This window comes from Bufo gargarizans, chromosome 3 (genome assembly GCF_014858855.1).
Source record: "Bufo gargarizans isolate SCDJY-AF-19 chromosome 3, ASM1485885v1, whole genome shotgun sequence".
In the NCBI taxonomy this organism is placed as follows: Eukaryota; Metazoa; Chordata; class Amphibia; order Anura; family Bufonidae; genus Bufo; species Bufo gargarizans.
In genome coordinates this window covers 8,658,677-8,676,138 of record NC_058082.1, presented here as the reverse complement: position 1 = coordinate 8,676,138, position 17,462 = coordinate 8,658,677, and the positions used below count along the sequence as shown (strand labels likewise).

At 45.6% G+C, this 17,462-nt stretch overlaps 1 protein-coding gene across 3 annotated transcripts in view; it reads right to left on the bottom strand.

Moving 5' to 3' along the window:
- The window catches only part of LOC122933204 (beta-arrestin-1), a 136,432-nt gene that overhangs the window by 31,103 nt on the left and 87,867 nt on the right, over positions 1 to 17,462 (bottom strand). For all 3 annotated transcript variants that reach the window (XM_044288047.1, XM_044288048.1, XM_044288049.1), the window contains one exon: positions 7,796 to 7,856. In XM_044288047.1, the coding sequence (XP_044143982.1) occupies positions 7,796 to 7,856 (61 nt within the window). The remainder of the gene's footprint in view (positions 1 to 7,795; positions 7,857 to 17,462) is intronic.

Here is a 17,462-nt window from a genome sequence, read left to right as displayed (position 1 = left end):
ATCCTCTCCCCTGAAATGGCTGGTAACAGGGGGCAATAGACTGTATTCTCCTGTCCTATAGTCATCCTCTCCCCTGAAATGGCTGATAACAGGGGCAATAGACTGTATTCTCCTGTCCTACAGTCATCCTCTCCCCTGAAATGGCTGATAACAGGAGGCAATAGACTGTATTCTCCTGTCCTACAGTCATCCTCTCCCCTGAAATGGCTGATAACAGGGGCAATAGATTGTATTCTCCTGTCCTACAGTCATCCTCTCCTCTGAAATGGCTGATAACAGGGGGCAATAGACTGTATTCTCCTGTCCTACAGTCATCCTCTCCTCTGAAATGGCTGATAACAGGGGCAATAGACTGTATTCTCCTGTCCTACAGTCATCCTCTCCCCTGAAATGGCTGATAACAGGGGGCAATAGACTGTATTCTCCTGTCCTACAGTCATCCTCTCCCCTGAAATGGCTGGTAACAGGGGCAATAGACTGTATTCTCCTGTCCTACAGTCATCCTCTCCCCTGAAATGGCTGGATAACAGGGGGCAATAGACTGTATTCTCCTGTCCTACAGTCATCCTCTCCCCTGAAATGGCTGATAACAGGGGGCAATAGACTGTATTCTCCTGTCCTACAGTCATCCTCTCCCCTGAAATGGCTGATAACAGGGGGCAATAGACTGTATTCTCCTGTCCTACAGTCATCCTCTCCCCTGAAATGGCTGATAACAGGGGCAATAGACTGTATTCTCCTGTCCTACAGTCATCCTCTCCCCTGAAATGGCTGATAACAGGGAGGCAATAGACTGTATTCTCCTGTCCTACAGTCATCCTCTCCCTGAAATGGCTGATAACAGGGGGCAATAGACTGTATTCTCCTGTCCTACAGTCATCCTCTCCCCTGAAATGGCTGATAACAGGGGCAATAGACTGTATTCTCCTGTCCTACAGTCATCCTCTCCCCTGAAATGGCTGATAACAGGGGGCAATAGACTGTATTCTCCTGTCCTACAGTCATCCTCTCCCCTGAAATGGCTGATAACAGGGGGCAATAGACTGTATTCTCCTGTCCTACAGTCATCCTCTCCCCTGAAATGGCTGATAACAGGGGCAATAGACTGTATTCTCCTGTCCTACAGTCATCCTCTCCCCTGAAATGGCTGATAACAGGGGCAATAGACTGTATTCTCCTGTCCTACAGTCATCCTCTCCCCTGAATGGCTGATAACAGGGAGCAATAGACTGTATTCTCCTGTCCTACAGTCATCCTCTCCCCTGAAATGGCTGATAACAGGGGCAATAGACTGTATTCTCCTGTCCTACAGTCATCCTCTCCCCTGAAATGGCTGATAACAGGGGCAATAGACTGTATTCTCCTGTCCTACAGTCATCCTCTCCCCTGAAATGGCTGATAACAGGGGGCAATAGACTGTATTCTCCTGTCCTACAGTCATCCTCTCCCTGAAATGGCTGATAACAGGGGGCAATAGACTGTATTCTCCTGTCCTACAGTCATCCTCTCCCCTGAAATGGCTGATAACAGGGGGCAATAGACTGTATTCTCCTGTCCTACAGTCATCCTCCTCCCTGAAATGGCTGATAACAGGGGCAATAGACTGTATTCTCCTGTCCTACAGTCATCCTCTCCCCTGAAATGGCTGATAACAGGGGCAATAGACTGTATTCTCCTGTCCTACAGTCATCCTCTCCCCTGAAATGGCTGATAACAGGGGCAATAGACTGTATTCTCCTGTCCTACAGTCATCCTCTCCCCGGAAATGGCTGATAACAGGGGGCAATAGACTGTATTCTCCTGTCCTACAGTCATCCTCTCCCCTGAAATGGCTGATAACAGGGGGCAATAGACTGTATTCTCCTGTCCTACAGTCATCCTCTCCCCTGAAATGGCTGATAACAGGGGCAATAGACTGTATTCTCCTGTCCTACAGTCATCCTCTCCCCTGAAATGGCTGATAACAGGGGCAATAGACTGTATTCTCCTGTCCTACAGTCATCCTCTCCCTGAAATGGCTGATAACAGGGGCAATAGACTGTATTCTCCTGTCCTACAGTCATCCTCTCCCCTGAAATGGCTGATAACAGGGGCAATAGACTGTATTCTCCTGTCCTACAGTCATCCTCTCCCCTGAAATGGCTGATAACAGGGGCAATAGACTGTATTCTCCTGTCCTACAGTCATCCTCTCCCCTGAAATGGCTGATAACAGGGGCAATAGACTGTATTCTCCTGTCCTACAGTCATCCTCTCCCCTGAAATGGCTGATAACAGGGGCAATAGACTGTATTCTCCTGTCCTACAGTCATCCTCTCCCCTGAAATGGCTGATAACAGGGGGCAATAGACTGTATTCTCCTGTCCTACAGTCATCCTCTCCCCTGAAATGGCTGATAACAGGGAGCAATAGACTGTATTCTCCTGTCCTACAGTCAGTCCTCTCCCCTGAAATGGCTGATAACAGGAGGCAATAGACTGTATTCTCCTGTCCTACAGTCGTCCTCGCCCCTGAAATGGCTGATAACAGGAGGCAATAGACTGTATTCTCCTGTCCTACAGTCGTCCTCTCCCCTGAAATGGCTGATAACAGGGGGCAATAGACTGTATTCTCCTGTCCTACAGTCGTCCTCTCCCCTGAAATGGCTGATAACAGGGGGCAATAGACTGTATTCTCCTGTCCTACAGTCATCCTCTCCCCTGAAATGGCTGATAACAGGAGGCAATAGACTGTATTCTCCTGTCCTACAGTCGTCCTCGCCCCTGAAATAGCTGATAACAGGAGGCAATAGACTGTATTCTCCTGTCCTACAGTCGTCCTCTCCCCTGAAATGGCCGATAACAGGGGGCAATAGACTGTATTCTCCTGTCCTACAGTCATCCTCTCCCCTGAAATGGCTGATAACAGGGAGCAATAGACTGTATTCTCCAGTCCTACAGTCATCATCCCCCCTGAAATGGCTGATAACAGGGGGCAATAGACTGTATTCTCCTGTCCTACAGTCATCCTCTCCTCTGAAATGGCTGATAACAGGGAGCAATAGACTGTATTCTCCTGTCCTACAGTCATCCTCCCCCTGAAATGGCTGATAACAGGGGGCAATAGACTGTATTCTCCTGTCCTACAGGCATCCTCTCCCCTGAAATGACTGATAACAGGGGGCAATAGATTGCATCCACAGTTCTTAGGGAGGTGGATGTAAACTGCATGTGTAGGGCCCTTTAAATGAGGTAAACACAGTGTCAGCGGTTGATTAATGTGCAGTAAATATGTACGTTGGAGCGGTAAATATTTGTAAGCAGAGGTTGCTGCGTACACCGTTTCAGGAGGGATTAATAGTGCAGCATTTCCTGACATACGGCACCATTTATCCTTCTGTTTACACAAGTTATCAAACAATCCCATTAGATAATGACTTCTGCTGCCTGTAATCACCCACAATGATGGGGATCCTCTTATGTTTCCTGGGAACCTTACCTGTAGGGCTACATTATGTCAGAGATTATGGAAATAGCAATTCTCTATTACTGAACCCTTCTAAATTCAAAAACACTCATTCTGTCATCCTGCCTTCACTACTAGGGGGAGCTCACTGCATGTAGAATTATATAGCTAATGTAGACCATAATGACAGCTGTATAATCTGAATGTAGTGAGCTCCCTCTAGTGGAGGCTGTATAATCTGTATGTAGTAAGCACCCCTCAGCAGTGGCTGTATAATCTGAATGTAGTGAGCTCCCTCTAGTGGAGGCTGTATAATCTGCATGTAGTGAGCTCCCCCTGGTGGTGACTGTATAATCTGTATGTAGTGAGCTCCCTCTAGTGGTGGCTGTATAATCTGTATGTAGTGAGCTCCCTCTAGTGGTGGCTGTATAATCTGTATTTAGTGAGCTCCCTCTAGTGGAGGCTGTGTAATCTGTATGTAGTGAGCTCTTCCTAGTGGTGACTGTATAGTCTGTATGTAGTGAGCTCCCTCTAGTGGTGGCTGTATAATCTGTGTGTAGTGAGCTCCCCCTAGTGGTGGCTGTATAACCTGTATGTAGTGAGCTCCCTCTAGTGATGGCTGTATAATCTGTATGTAGTGAGCTCCCTCTAGTGGTGACTGTATAATCTGTATGCAGTGAGCTCCCTCTAGTGGTGGCTGTATAATCTGTATGTAGTGAGCTCCCTCTAGTGGTGGCTGTATAATCTGTATGTAGTGAGCTCCCTCTAGTGGTGGCTGTATAATCTGTATGTAGTGAGCTCCCCCTAGTGGTGGCTGTATAACCTGTATGTAGTGAGCTCCCTCTAGTGGTGGCTGTATAATCTGTATGCTGTGAGCTCCCTCTAGTGGTGACTGTATAATCTGTATGCAGTGAGCTCCCTCTAGTGATGGCTGTATAATCTGTATGTAGTGAGCCCCCCTAGTGGTGCCTGTATAATCTATATGTAGTGAGCCCCCCTAGTGGTAGCTGTATAATCTGTATGTAGTGAGCTCCCCCTAGTGGTAGCTGTATAATCTGTATGTAGTGAGCTCCCTCTAGTGATGGCTGTATAATCTGTGTGTAGTGAGCTCCCCCTAGTGGTGGCTGTATAATCTGCATGTAGTGAGCTCCCTCTAGTAGAGGCTGTATAATCTGTATGTAGTGAGCTCCCTCTAGTGGTGGCTGTATAATCTGTATGTAGTGAGCCCCCTAGTGGTGGCTGTATAATCTGTATTCAGTGAGCTCCCCCTAGTGGTGGTTTTACAGATATTTATGCAGCTAGCTCAAACTAGGTAACTATATCATCTAAACGACTGCTGCTCCCTTTACATAAGCATGTGAACCTCCGGGTTTCACTAAAGCCTTGGGTATTATTTTTTTTTAGACTTCTAGAATTTAGGACATAGAGGTGAATTTTGGAGGATAACGCAGCCAAGTTCTTCCATTTCTTTCTGGACTCTAACCATGAAAATCGAACACCAGAACATATTCCTCCTCCATCACCTACAGTTGTCTCCACACACCCGGGCAGGAGACCCTGGTATCATCTCGATTAGATGGTGGCATGGATCAGTCTCTTGCTAGAACAAATCTTTACTATTTTAATGTCGATGCCTTTACATTCCTCCAGCTTCTACTTGGCACTGAGCATCTCAGAATTGTGTGCAGTCGATCTTTATGACAATTCCTACATTGCTGGAGGAGTTGACTAGAAGAATAGATGGCCTCCTATGATAACATCATGGTTACTGAGCTTTTCGGTACAATCTATTTTTATGTTGCAGACTAGATACACAAGGGGGTCACATACTTTTGGTCTCGTCCTTAGTTGTCTGAGGTGTGAAGTTTGACAGGTTTGATATTAAATTCCTTCAAGCCTAGAGCAAATTAATTAACAAGGCTGAAAAACGATGATGGGTTTAATTAGAGAATGTTGACGGATCAAGTGCCAACATGCAGTGAGCACCACAATCCAACTGCTCCTCAGGTTTCTACAAAAACATCATTTCTGGAAAGATCTCAGCAGGATCTGACTCCTTAAAGGAGACTGCACATTTTAGTCCAAATGAGTTAAAATTTTTATAATTTAACATTTTTGTGATCAGAAGAATTTAAAGCGAATCTCAAACTTTTATCATTTTGGATTCAACTCTCTGCTGTTTAATTTAATGATGTATCTTTATCGCGGTGGGAGGTCAGTATTTCTAATGCAGAGCTCCAAATCTCCTGCACAGAGCTAAAAATTACATTCCAGCTTCCAGCAGCCACTACTAGGGGGAGAACAGGTTGTACATCTGTGTTTGTATGCAGTAAGCCCCTGAGATCCCCCTAGTGGTGGCTGTATATATTTGTATGCAGTAAGGTCATGAGAGCCCTCTAGTGGTGGCTGTATATATCTGTATGTAGTAATCGCCTGAGCTCCCTCTAGTGGTGGCTGAATATATCTGTATGTAGTAATCTCCTGAGCTCCCTCTAGTGGTGGCTGTATATATCTGTATGTAGTAATCTCCTGAGCTCCCTCTAGTGGTGGCTGTACATATCTGTATGTAGTAATCTCCTGAGCTCCCTCTAGTGGTGGCTGTATATATTTGTATGCAGTAAGGTCATGAGAGCCCTCTAGTCGTGGCTGTATATATCTGTATGTAGTAATCTCCTGAGCTCCCTCTAGTGGTGGCTGTATATATCTGTATGTAGTAATCTCCTGAGCTCCCTCTAGTGGTGGCTGTATATATCTGTATGTAGTATACTCCTGAGCTCCCTCTAGTGGTGACTGTACATATCTGTATGTAGTAATCTCCTGAGCTCCCTCTAGTGGTGGCTGTATATATCTGTATGTAGTAATCTCCTAAGCTTCCTCTAGTGGTGGTTGTATATATCTGTATGCAGTAAGGTCATGAGAGCCCTCTAGTGGTGGCTGTATATATCTGTATGTAGTAATCTCCTGAGCTCCCTCTAGTGGTGGCTGTATATATCTGTATGTAGTAATCTCCTGAGCGCCCTCTAGTGGTGGCTGTATATATCTGTATGTAGTAATCTCCTGAGCTCCCTCTAGTGGTGGCTGTATATATCTGTATGTAGTAATATCCTGAGCTCAATCTAGTGGTGGCTGTACATATCTGTATGTAGTAATCTCCTGAGCTCCCTCTAGTGGTGGCTGTATATATCTGTATGTAGCAATCTCCTGAGCTCCCTCTAGTGGTGGCTGTATATATCTGTATGTAGTAATCTCCTGAGCTCCCTCTAGTGGTGGCTGTATATATCTGTATGTAGTAATCTCCTGAGCTCCCTCTAGTGGTGGCTGTATATATATGTATGTAGTAATCTCCTGAGCTCCCTCTAGTGGTGGCTGTATATATCTGTATGTAGTAATCTCCTGAGCTCCCTCTAGTGGTAGCTATAAATGAATATCTGTATGCAGCAATTTCCTGAGCTCCCTCTACTAAGTACTGTATATATCTGTATGGATTAATATCCTGAGCTCCCTCTAGTGGTGGCTGTATATATCTGTATGTAGTAATCTCCTGAGCTCCCTGTAGTGGTGGCTGTATATATATGTATATAGTAATCTCCTGAGCTCCCTCTAGTGGTGGCTGTATATATCTGTTTGCAGAAATCTCTTGAGCTCCCTCTAGTGGTGGTAACTGTATATATCTGTATGTAGTAATCTCCTAAGCTCCCTCTAGTGGTAGCTATAAATAAATATCTGTATGCAGTAATTTCCTGAGCACCCTCTACTAAGTACTGTATATATCTGTATGGATTAATATCCTGAGCTCCCTCTAGTGGTGGCTGTATATATCTGTATGCAGTAATCTCCTGAGCTCCCTCTAGTGGTGGTAACTGTATATATCTGTATGTAGTAATATCCTGAGCTCCCTCTAGTGGTAGCTATAAATAAATATCTGTATGCAGTAATTTCCTGAGCTCCCTCTACTGAGTACTGTATAATTCTGTATGGATTAATCTCCTGAGCTCCCTCTAGTGGTGGCTGTATATATCTGTATGTAGTAATCTCTTGAGCTCCCTCTGGTGGTGGCTGTATATATATATATATATATATATATATATATGTATGCAGTCATGTCTTGAGCTCCCCCTAGTGGTGGCTGTATGTATCATTATGCAGTAATCTCCTGAGCTCCCTGTAGTGGTGCCTCTGTATATCTGTATGCTGTAAGCTCCTGAGCTCCCTCTAGAGGAGGTTGCAGGAAGACATAACTTTATGATTTAGCTCTATGTTGTGGCAGATGATTTGTCCTCACTGCTGTTGATATACATTACAATGAATGATAACAGTGATGAGACTGACTGATAATTCTTTATCACACTTACCCACAGGGTCCACGACATCTACGTGATCCACAAAGTCTCTCTTCCCCAGATACACGGTGAGCTATGCGGAGAAAAAACACCAAATGCTGTGATGTGCACGTCTATTTCATATTGTACATTTGTAAATCAGAATGAACACATTAATCAGATCTGGATTGTGGCAGCGCCCCCCTATGGCCATGATAACACTACACAATGCCCAGCAATTATTATTTTTCCAGCGAAGACTTCGCAGCAGCAGGAGGTGTAAGGTTTGCCTCTTTGGCTACCTACAGACGGATCGCACACAATTTTTCAGTGCGGATTCTTGTGCAGCAAAGTGAATGAGATCAGACAAATCTCACGTGCGCTTTGCTTTTATCTTCTGCGCAGAAATTAACCTGCGTGTGGATTTTGATATTCACTGCATGTCAATTGTTTGTGATTTTTTCTGTCGATTTCACCCTTGAGATCTGTGGAAAGCCACATTAAATCCGCACCAAAAACCGCAAGTAACACATGTCACCGGCAATGCTACAAAGGCACGTTCCCGTCATGGCCTGCTATGGAGGACTGCTGTGACTACTGGGTCATGGAGGACTGACTACTGGGTCATGGAGGACTGCTGTGACTACTGGGTTATGGAGGACTGCTGTGACTACTGGGTCATGGAGGACTGACTACTGGGTCATGGAGGACTGTTGTGACTATTGGGTCATGGAGGACTGCTGTGACTACTGGGTCATGGAGGACTGCTGTGACTACTGGGTCATGAAGGACTGCTGTGACTACTGGGTCATGGAGGACTGACTACTGGGTCATGGAGGACTGCTGTGACTACTGGGTCATGGAGGACTGACTACTGGGTCATGGAGGACTGCTGTGACTACAGGGTCATGGAGGACTGACTATTGGGTCATGGAGGACTCCTGTGACTACTAGGTCATGGAGGACTGCTGTGACTACTGGCTCATGGAGGACCGCTGTGACTACTGGGTCATGGAGGACTGCTGTGACTACTGGGTCATGGAGGACTGCTGTGACTACTGGGTCATGGATGACTGACTACTGGGTCATGGAGGACTGATGTGACTACTGGTTCATGGAGGACTGCTGTGACTACTGGGTCATGGAGAACTGACTACTAGGTCATGAAGGACTGTTGTGACTATTAGGTCATGGAGGACTGTTGTGACTATTGGGTCATGGAGCACTGCTGTGACTACTGGCTCATGGAGGACTGCTGTGACGACTGGGTCATGGAGGACTGCTGTGACTACTGGGTCATGGAAGACTGACTACTGGGTCATGGAGGACTGCTGTGACTACTGGGTCATGGAGGACTGCTGTGACTATTGGGTCATGGAGGACTGCTGTGACTACTGGGTCATGGAGGACTGCTGTGACTACTGGGTCATGGAGGACTGACTACTGGGTCATGGAGGACTGACTACTGGGTCATGGAGGACTGTTGTGACTATTGGGTCATGGAGGACTGCTGTGACTACTGGCTCATGGAGGACTGCTGTGACGACTGGGTCATGGAGGACTGCTGTGACTACTGGGTCATGGAAGACTGACTACTGGGTCATGGAGGACTGCTGTGACTACTGGGTCATGGAGGACTGCTGTGACTATTGGGTCATGGAGGACTGCTGTGACTACTGGGTCATGGAGGACTGCTGTGACTACTGGGTCATGGAGGACTGACTACTGGGTCATGGAGGACTGTTGTGACTATTTGGTCATGGAGCACTGTTGTTTCTACTGGGTCATGGAGGACTGCTGTGACTACTGGGCCATGGAGGACTGCTGGGACTACTGGGTCATGGAGGAATGCTGGGACTACTGGGCCATGGAGGACTGCTGGGACTACTGGGTCATGGAGGACTGCTGGGACTACTGGGTCATAGAGGACTGCTGTGACTACTGGGTCATGGAGGACTGCTGTGACTACTGGGTCATGGAGGACTGCTGGGACTACTGGGTCATAGAGGACTGCTGGGTCAAGGAGGACTGCTGGGACTACTGGGTCATGGAGGACCGCTGTGACTACTGGGTCATGGAGGACTGCTGGACTACTGGGTCATGGAGGACTGCTGGACTACTGGGTCATGGAGGACTGCTGGGACTATTGGGTCATGGAGGACTGCTGTGACTACTGGGTCATGGAGGACTGCTGGAACTAGTGAGGAAAAGGGCGGCACTGCTGTGTGGAGGCATCTGTATGATGACTGGAAAAGGGGCATGAGGGACCTATGACTGTTGGGCAAAGGAGACTTTATTGTGACTACAGTAAAATTTGGGAATCTCTGCTGTGACTATAGGAGGATAGTGATGGTTCTTTTCTGAATATAGGAGAAGACAAAAGGGCCCTGCTGTGACTACTGAGGGAGAGGGGGACACCATGAAGTAACTACTAGAATTAAGAGGAAGGTTGTACTGTTATTACTGGGGGAGGCAATATAAAACAACGATGAGGAATGATCGAGCATTTAACCCCCCTCCCCTCCAATACACCACGTCCTTGTACTGTGATGTAACTGTGAGCTACCGGATATAAGCATGTTTCTATATCCATGTACATGTAAATGTGGGCTATGGGCATATGTGTACAGTATGTGAGCGCGTATATTGAATGTATGTGTTATACATAGCACCACAATGGCGGTATTCATAGTTCTGTTTTTAAAATGCAGCAGATAATTGGTAGGGTACTTTCACACTAGCGTTTGTTTTTTTCCGGCATAGAATCCGTCCTAGGGGCTCTGTACCGGAAAATAACTGATCAGTTTTATCCTAATGCATTCTGAATAGAGAGCAATCCATTCAGGATGTCTTCAGTTCAGTCTTTTTGACTTTTCAGGACGGAGATAATACCGCAGCGATTTTTTCCATAGGAATGTATTATTACCGGATCTGGCATTTAAATTGCCGCATTGATGGATCAGGTATTCCGGTCTGCGCAGACCTTTAAAAATGTGAAACAAATAAATACCGGATCCGTTTTGCCTGATGACACCGGAAAAAATGGATCCGGTATTGCAATGCATTTTTCTGACTGATCAGAATCCTTAACAGTCTGAATAATGTCTAATCAGTCAGAAAAAACGACATGCGTTTGCATACAGTTTGCCTGATCAACGGAACTGCCTGCCGGAATCAAACAACGCGAGTGTGACAGTACCCTTACATTCTCTGCTATAATCAGTGTTTTTCTGTTATCTGAAGACAAAAACTTGTGCCCGGGAGTCTCGGCCTGAAGCAGACAACAAGCAGACTGAGGATAAAGACGGAAGATGACAGAGCGGCCATTACTCATGTGGGATCAGACGTCTCCGCATCAGTCTGACCCATGAGACCACGTCATAGGTCCACGATGGGCACACTGCAAGGCTCCTTTTGTGTCTCCCAATTCACCGGGGGTGTTCAACCCCTAGCACCAATCACCTCCACTATCTAGCTAGATACTCGCAGGAATAATGCTGGCTATGTTTCCTGCAGGAGCTTCCCAGCTGGATCTCAGGCTCTCCTGCTTCTGAATTTGTAGCTTTGCTGCACTTCAATTTTTGTATCTCTGCCCCCCAGAGGCGCTCTACAGGTTAACGACTTTATGCAAATCGTCAGGTGACTCAAAGGTCCTTACATCCATGCATAAGATCAAACTATAGTAGCAATTGGTCAGAATCTCAGTGCAGCCCTGGTCCCAGTAATTACACCTGTGAGTTCAGGCGTGGTCCCAGTAATTACACCTGTGAGTACAGGCGTGGTCCCAGTAATTACACCTGTGAGTACAGGCGTGGTCCCAGTTATTACATCTGTGATTGCAGGCATGATCCCAGTAATTACACCTGTGATTGCAGGCATGTTCCCAGTAATTACACCTGTGAGTACAGGCGTGGTCCCAGTTATTACACCTGTGATTGCAGGCATGATCCCAGTAATTACACCTGTGATTGCAGGCGTGGTCCCAGTTATTACACCTGTGATTGCAGGCATGATCCCAGTAATTACACCTGTGATTGCAGGCGTGGTCCCAGTTATTACACCTGTGATTGCAGGCGTGGTCCCAGTAATTACACCTGTGATTGCAGGCATGGTCCCAGCCATTACACCTGTGAGTGCAAGCATGGCCCCAGTTATTACACCTGTGATTGCAGGCGTGGTCCCAGTAATTACACCTGTGATTGCAGGCATGATCCCAGCTATTACACCTGTGAGTGCAAGCGTGACCCCAGTTATTACACCTGTGAGTGCAGGCATGGTCCCAGTAATTGCACCTGTGATTGCAAGCGTGGTCCCAGTTATCACACCTGTAATTGTAGGCGTGGTCCCAGTTATCACACCTGTAATTGTAGGCATGGTCCCAGTTATTACACCAGTTATTACACCTGTGATTACAGGTGTTTTCCCAGTTATTACACCTGTGAGTGCAGGCGTGGTCCCAGTTATTACACCTGTGATTGTAGGCGTGTTCCCAGTAATTACACCTGTGATTGTAGTTGAGTTTCCAGTTATTACACCTGTGATTACAGGCATGTTCACTGTTATTACACGTGTGATTGCAGGCATGTTCCCAGTTATTACACCTGTGATTGCAGGTGTGTTCCCAGTTATTACATCTGTGATTGCAGGTGTGTTCCCGGTTATTAAACCTGTGATTGCAGGTTTAGTCCCATTTATTACACCTGTGAGTGCAGGCGTTTTCACAGTTATTACACCTGTTAGTGCAGGCGTGTTCCTAGTTATTACACCTGTGATTGTAGGTGTGTTCCCAGTTATTATAATTGTGATTGCAGGTGTGTTTCCAGTTATTACACCTGTGATTGCAGGCATGTTCCTAGTTATTACACCTGTGATTGTAGGCGTGGTCACAGTAATTACATCTGTGATTGCAGGCATGTTCCCAGTTATTACACCTGTGATTGCAGGCGTGGTCACAGTAATTACATCTGTGATTGTAGGCGTGGTCCCAGTTATTATACCTGTGATTGCAGGTGTGTTCCCAGTTATTACATCTGTGATTGCAGGTGTGTTCCCAGTTATTACACTTGTGATTGCAGGTTTAGTCCCAGCTATTACACCTGTGAGTGCAGGTGTTTTCACAGTTATTACACCTGTTAGTGCAGACGTGTTCCTAGTTATTACACCTGTGATTGCAGACGTGTTCCCAGTTATTACACCTGTGATTGCAGGCGTGGTCCTAGTGATTACACCTGTGATTTTAGGCATGGTCCCAGTTATTACACCTGTGAGTGCAAGCGTGGCCCCAGTTATTACACATGTGATTGCAGGCATGGTCCTAGTTATTACACCTGTGAGTGCAGGCATGGTCCCAGAAATTGCACCTTTGAGTGCAGGCATGGTCCCAGTTATTACACCTGTGAGTGCAGGCATGGTCCCAGTAATTGCACCTGAGATTACAGGTGTTTTCCTAGTTATTACACCTGTGAGTGCAGGTGTGGTCCCAGTTATTACACCTGTGATTGCAGGTGTGGTCCCAGTTATTACACCTGTGATTGTAGGTGTGGTCCCAGTTATTACACCTGCAACTGCAGGCGAGTTCCCAGTTATTACACCTGTGAGTGCAAGCGTGGTCTTAGTTATTACACCTGTGATTGTAGGTGTGTTCCCAGTTATTACACCTGTGAGTGCAGGCATGTTCCCAGTTATTACACCTGTGATTACAGGCATGTTCCCAGTTATTACACCTGTGATTGTAGGCATGGTCCCAGTAATTACACCTGTGATTGCAGGCATGGTCCCAGTTATTACACCTGTGATTGCAGGTGTGTTCTCAGTTATTACACCTGTGATTGCAGGTTTGGTCCCAGTTATTACACCTGTGATTGCAGGCATGTTCCTAGTTATTATGCCTGTGATTGTAGGTGTGTTCCCAGTTATTATAACTGTGATTGCAGGTGTGTTCCCAGTTATTACACCTGTGAGTGCAAGCATGGTCCCAGTTATTACACCTGTGATTGCAGGTGTGTTCCCAGTTATTACACCTGTGATTGTAGGCATGGTCCCAGTTATTACACCTGTGATTGCAGGTGTGTTCCCAGTTATTACACCTGTGATTGCAGGTTTGATCCCAGTTATTACACCTGTGAGTGCTGTTGTTTCCCCAGTTATTACACCTGTGATTACAGGTGTTTTCCCAGTTATTACACCTGTGAGTGCAGGCGTGGTCCCAGTGATTACACCTGTGATTGCAGGTGTGTTCCCAGTTATTACACCTGTGATTGAAGGTGTGTTCCCAGTTATTACACCTGCGACTGCAGGTGTGGCCCCTGTCATTACACCAGTGAGTGCAGGCCTGGCCCCTGTGACTGAACAGCCAGTGTATATAAGACAGGTACCTGAGTGACTTGCACGAGCCGCAGCGCAGGCGTCTGGAACATTTCCGCCGTGTTCCTGCTTCTGCGCCAGCCGTGTGATTACACAGATAAATAAAGGAAACGGCTACAGAAGTGCAGCCCCCGCTGAGTCACCGCCGATGAGATTCGTTCGTTTTGCTCTCACTTCTCTCTGAATAATAGACATCCGATCTCCGAGGAGTGAGGAGAGGGAATAATGGATCTCTGGAACGCTTATATTATACCGACACATTAAAGACAAGAAGATAGCAGGACAATGACATCAGAGGCCATCACAGCTAGGACCCCCCCGGAGGGCAGAGGACGCAGGAAAGGCCAGGGTCAGTACTCTGCTGCTCTCAGGCTGCACAAACTCTCTGACTATTAGCACTGAACGTAAAGAACAATACAGTCAGAACGCCAGGCAAGAAGTTACATTGTGTCTAGGTTTACATTCAGCAGGTAACAGATGAGTGCAGCTCTAAATGTGACTGGAGTGTAAATACTGTGCAAAATCAGAATTATAAATGCAGCTCTGAATGTGACTGGAGTGTAAATACTGTGCAAAATCAGAATTATAAATGCAGCTCTGAATGTGACTGGAGTGTAAATACAGTCTAAAATCTGAATTATAAATGCAGCTCTGAATCTTAACAGAGTATAAGTACGGTGTAAAATCAGAATTATAAATGCAGCTCTGAATGTGACTGGAGTGTAAATACTGTGCAAAATCAGAATTATAAATGCAGCTCTGAATGTGACTGGAGTGTAAATACAGTCTAAAATCTGAATTATAAATGCAGCTCTGAATCTTAACAGAGTATAAGTACGGTGTAAAATCAGAATTATAAATGCAGCTCTGAATGTGACTGGAGTGTAAATAAGGTGTAAAATCAGAAATATAAATGCAGCTCTGAATCTGACCAGAGTATAAATATGGTGCAAAATCATAATTAAAAACACAGCTCTGGTTGTCGCTGGAGTCAAAGGCATAATGTAATTCTAAATGCATCCCCAAATATAACTGGAGTATAAGACACGATGTAACAGTAGAATTATGAAAGCCTCTTTGGATGGGACTGGAGTATAAGCTTTGATGAAAGAGCAGAATTGTGAATTCAGCTCTGGATGTGACTAAGAATAAATTCCAGATCACTACAAATAAAATATATATATATTTATAAATTCACTCAGCGTTATATGGAGATTATAAGCTTCATTTTGTACTGTGCGTTTCCACTCCTCACCATATTCATGATCTCTGCTTCCTGTCAGTGAATGGAAACATTCTTATTTTTATATGAGATGGAAACTGTCCAGCTTTATCTCAGCTGGCGGTTTGTTACAGTTGTGTCCAGTGCGGGCGATCCTCTGTGAGACTGATACATTTTTCCTGCACTGATACATTGTAACAAATAAGCAGAAGAGATCTGTGCTGCAGCCAGGGCTTTTATTTCCCGCCTGGCGCAGCGAGGGCCTTGGACTCGGGTTCTCTTTCTTTAGAAAGCTTTTAGTGCTGAAAGCTTTTTTTTCTATAACTCTGATTTCCATGGAAACCGCTGGCGGCTGCGGGATTAGAACCCAGGATCTGTCAGACTGCAAATGATTAGAGCGAAAAAATAAATAAATCTACAGATACGAAAATGGGCCAAACCGATTCAGATGAGGGGCCCCGGAGCCAAGTACAATGGGGCCCGACCTTTCTGATGTTGACCATTTTGTGAACCGGTTTGTAGGACAGTCCCTCTAAAAAACGGACTGGTGGCAAGTATGTGACGTAAGGTCGGGGGGGGGCAAAGGAAGATTTCACTACATGCTGTGATGTCATTATAGACACAGCTCGTGACATCACTGGGGGTGGGCGTGGCTATTGCCTCTCTGCCCACATAATGTGTTAACATTTTTCGCGTTCCGTATACAGAACCATTCATTTCAATGGTTCCACTAAAAAAAACGGAATGTACTCCATATGCATTCCGGTTCCGTATTTCAGTTTTTTCCGTTCTTCCGTTCTGTTGAAAGATAGAACATGTCCTATTATTGCCCGCAAATCACGTTCTGTGGCTCTATTCAAGTCAATGGGTCTGCAAAAAAACAAAAACGGAAATGCATCCGTATGTCTTCCGTATCCGTTCCGTTTTTGCAGAACCATCTATTGAAAATGTTATGCCCAGCCCAATTTTTTCTATATAATGACTGTATACTGTAAATGCCATACGGAAAAACGGAAGGAAAAAACTGAACAGAAAAGGAAACACAACGGAAACAAAAAACGGCAAAACACTGAAAAAGCCATATGGTCGTGTGAAAGAGGCCTTACGGTGATGATGCCCAGTGCTACATAGTATCCTGGTGCTGGCAGCCGATACATTGTAACAACCCAGCACCTCTGCTCACCTGTAACTGAGATCCCACAATGCATTTCAGCCCGCCGCACTGCATTGTGGGAGGTGTAGATCAGACTCCATACACAAACTGAACCAGCAGGGGGCGGCAGAGGGCTACCAGGTCTAAAGCCCCTTTCACATCCACAGCAGAAATCTGTCGCTGCTGCTCAGAATTTTTGCTGCAGGTTTATATGTAAATTTGCTCCAGAAAAGGTTAATGGATCTAATCAGCTCCTTTTTTGGCGTAGAATCTACTGCTTAATGTGCAGGCTGTGGATGAAGAAATCTGGGTCATGGAATCTCTGGGCAGAATCCACACCCGGGGAACAAACCCTAACAGGCATGATGAAACCGCAGAACTGTGAATGCTGCTCTAGCTGTGACTGGAGTGTCAGAGATAATGAAAAAACTGGGAATGCAGCTCTGGAGGTGACCAGAGCAATTGACATGATGAAACAGCAGAACTGTGAATGCAGCTCTGGATGCTTCTTCAGCATAAGAGATGCTGACATCGCAAAACTGTGAATGCAGTTCCAGATGCTACCAGAGCATAAGAAATAATGAAACTGCAGAACCGTGAAATGCAGCACTGGATGTGACTGGAGTATAATGAAACAAAGTAAATGTAAAAGCAGCTCTGGAGCTGACTAGAGCAATTGACATGATGAAACAGTATGCCTGTGAATGCAGTTCTGAAGTAGAGTATAAGACAAGACAAGATAAAACAGCAGAAATTTGAATGCAGCTCTGAAGGTTACTGGAGTTTAAGTCATGATGAAACTGCAGAACCATGAACTCAGATCTAGACATGACTTGAGTATAAGACACAATAAAACTGTAGTACTGAAGAGGCAACTTTGGATGCGATTGGCAGAAGTTTGAATGCAGCTCTATATATTACTGGAGAATAAAACATGATGAAATAGCAGAACTGCTAACGCA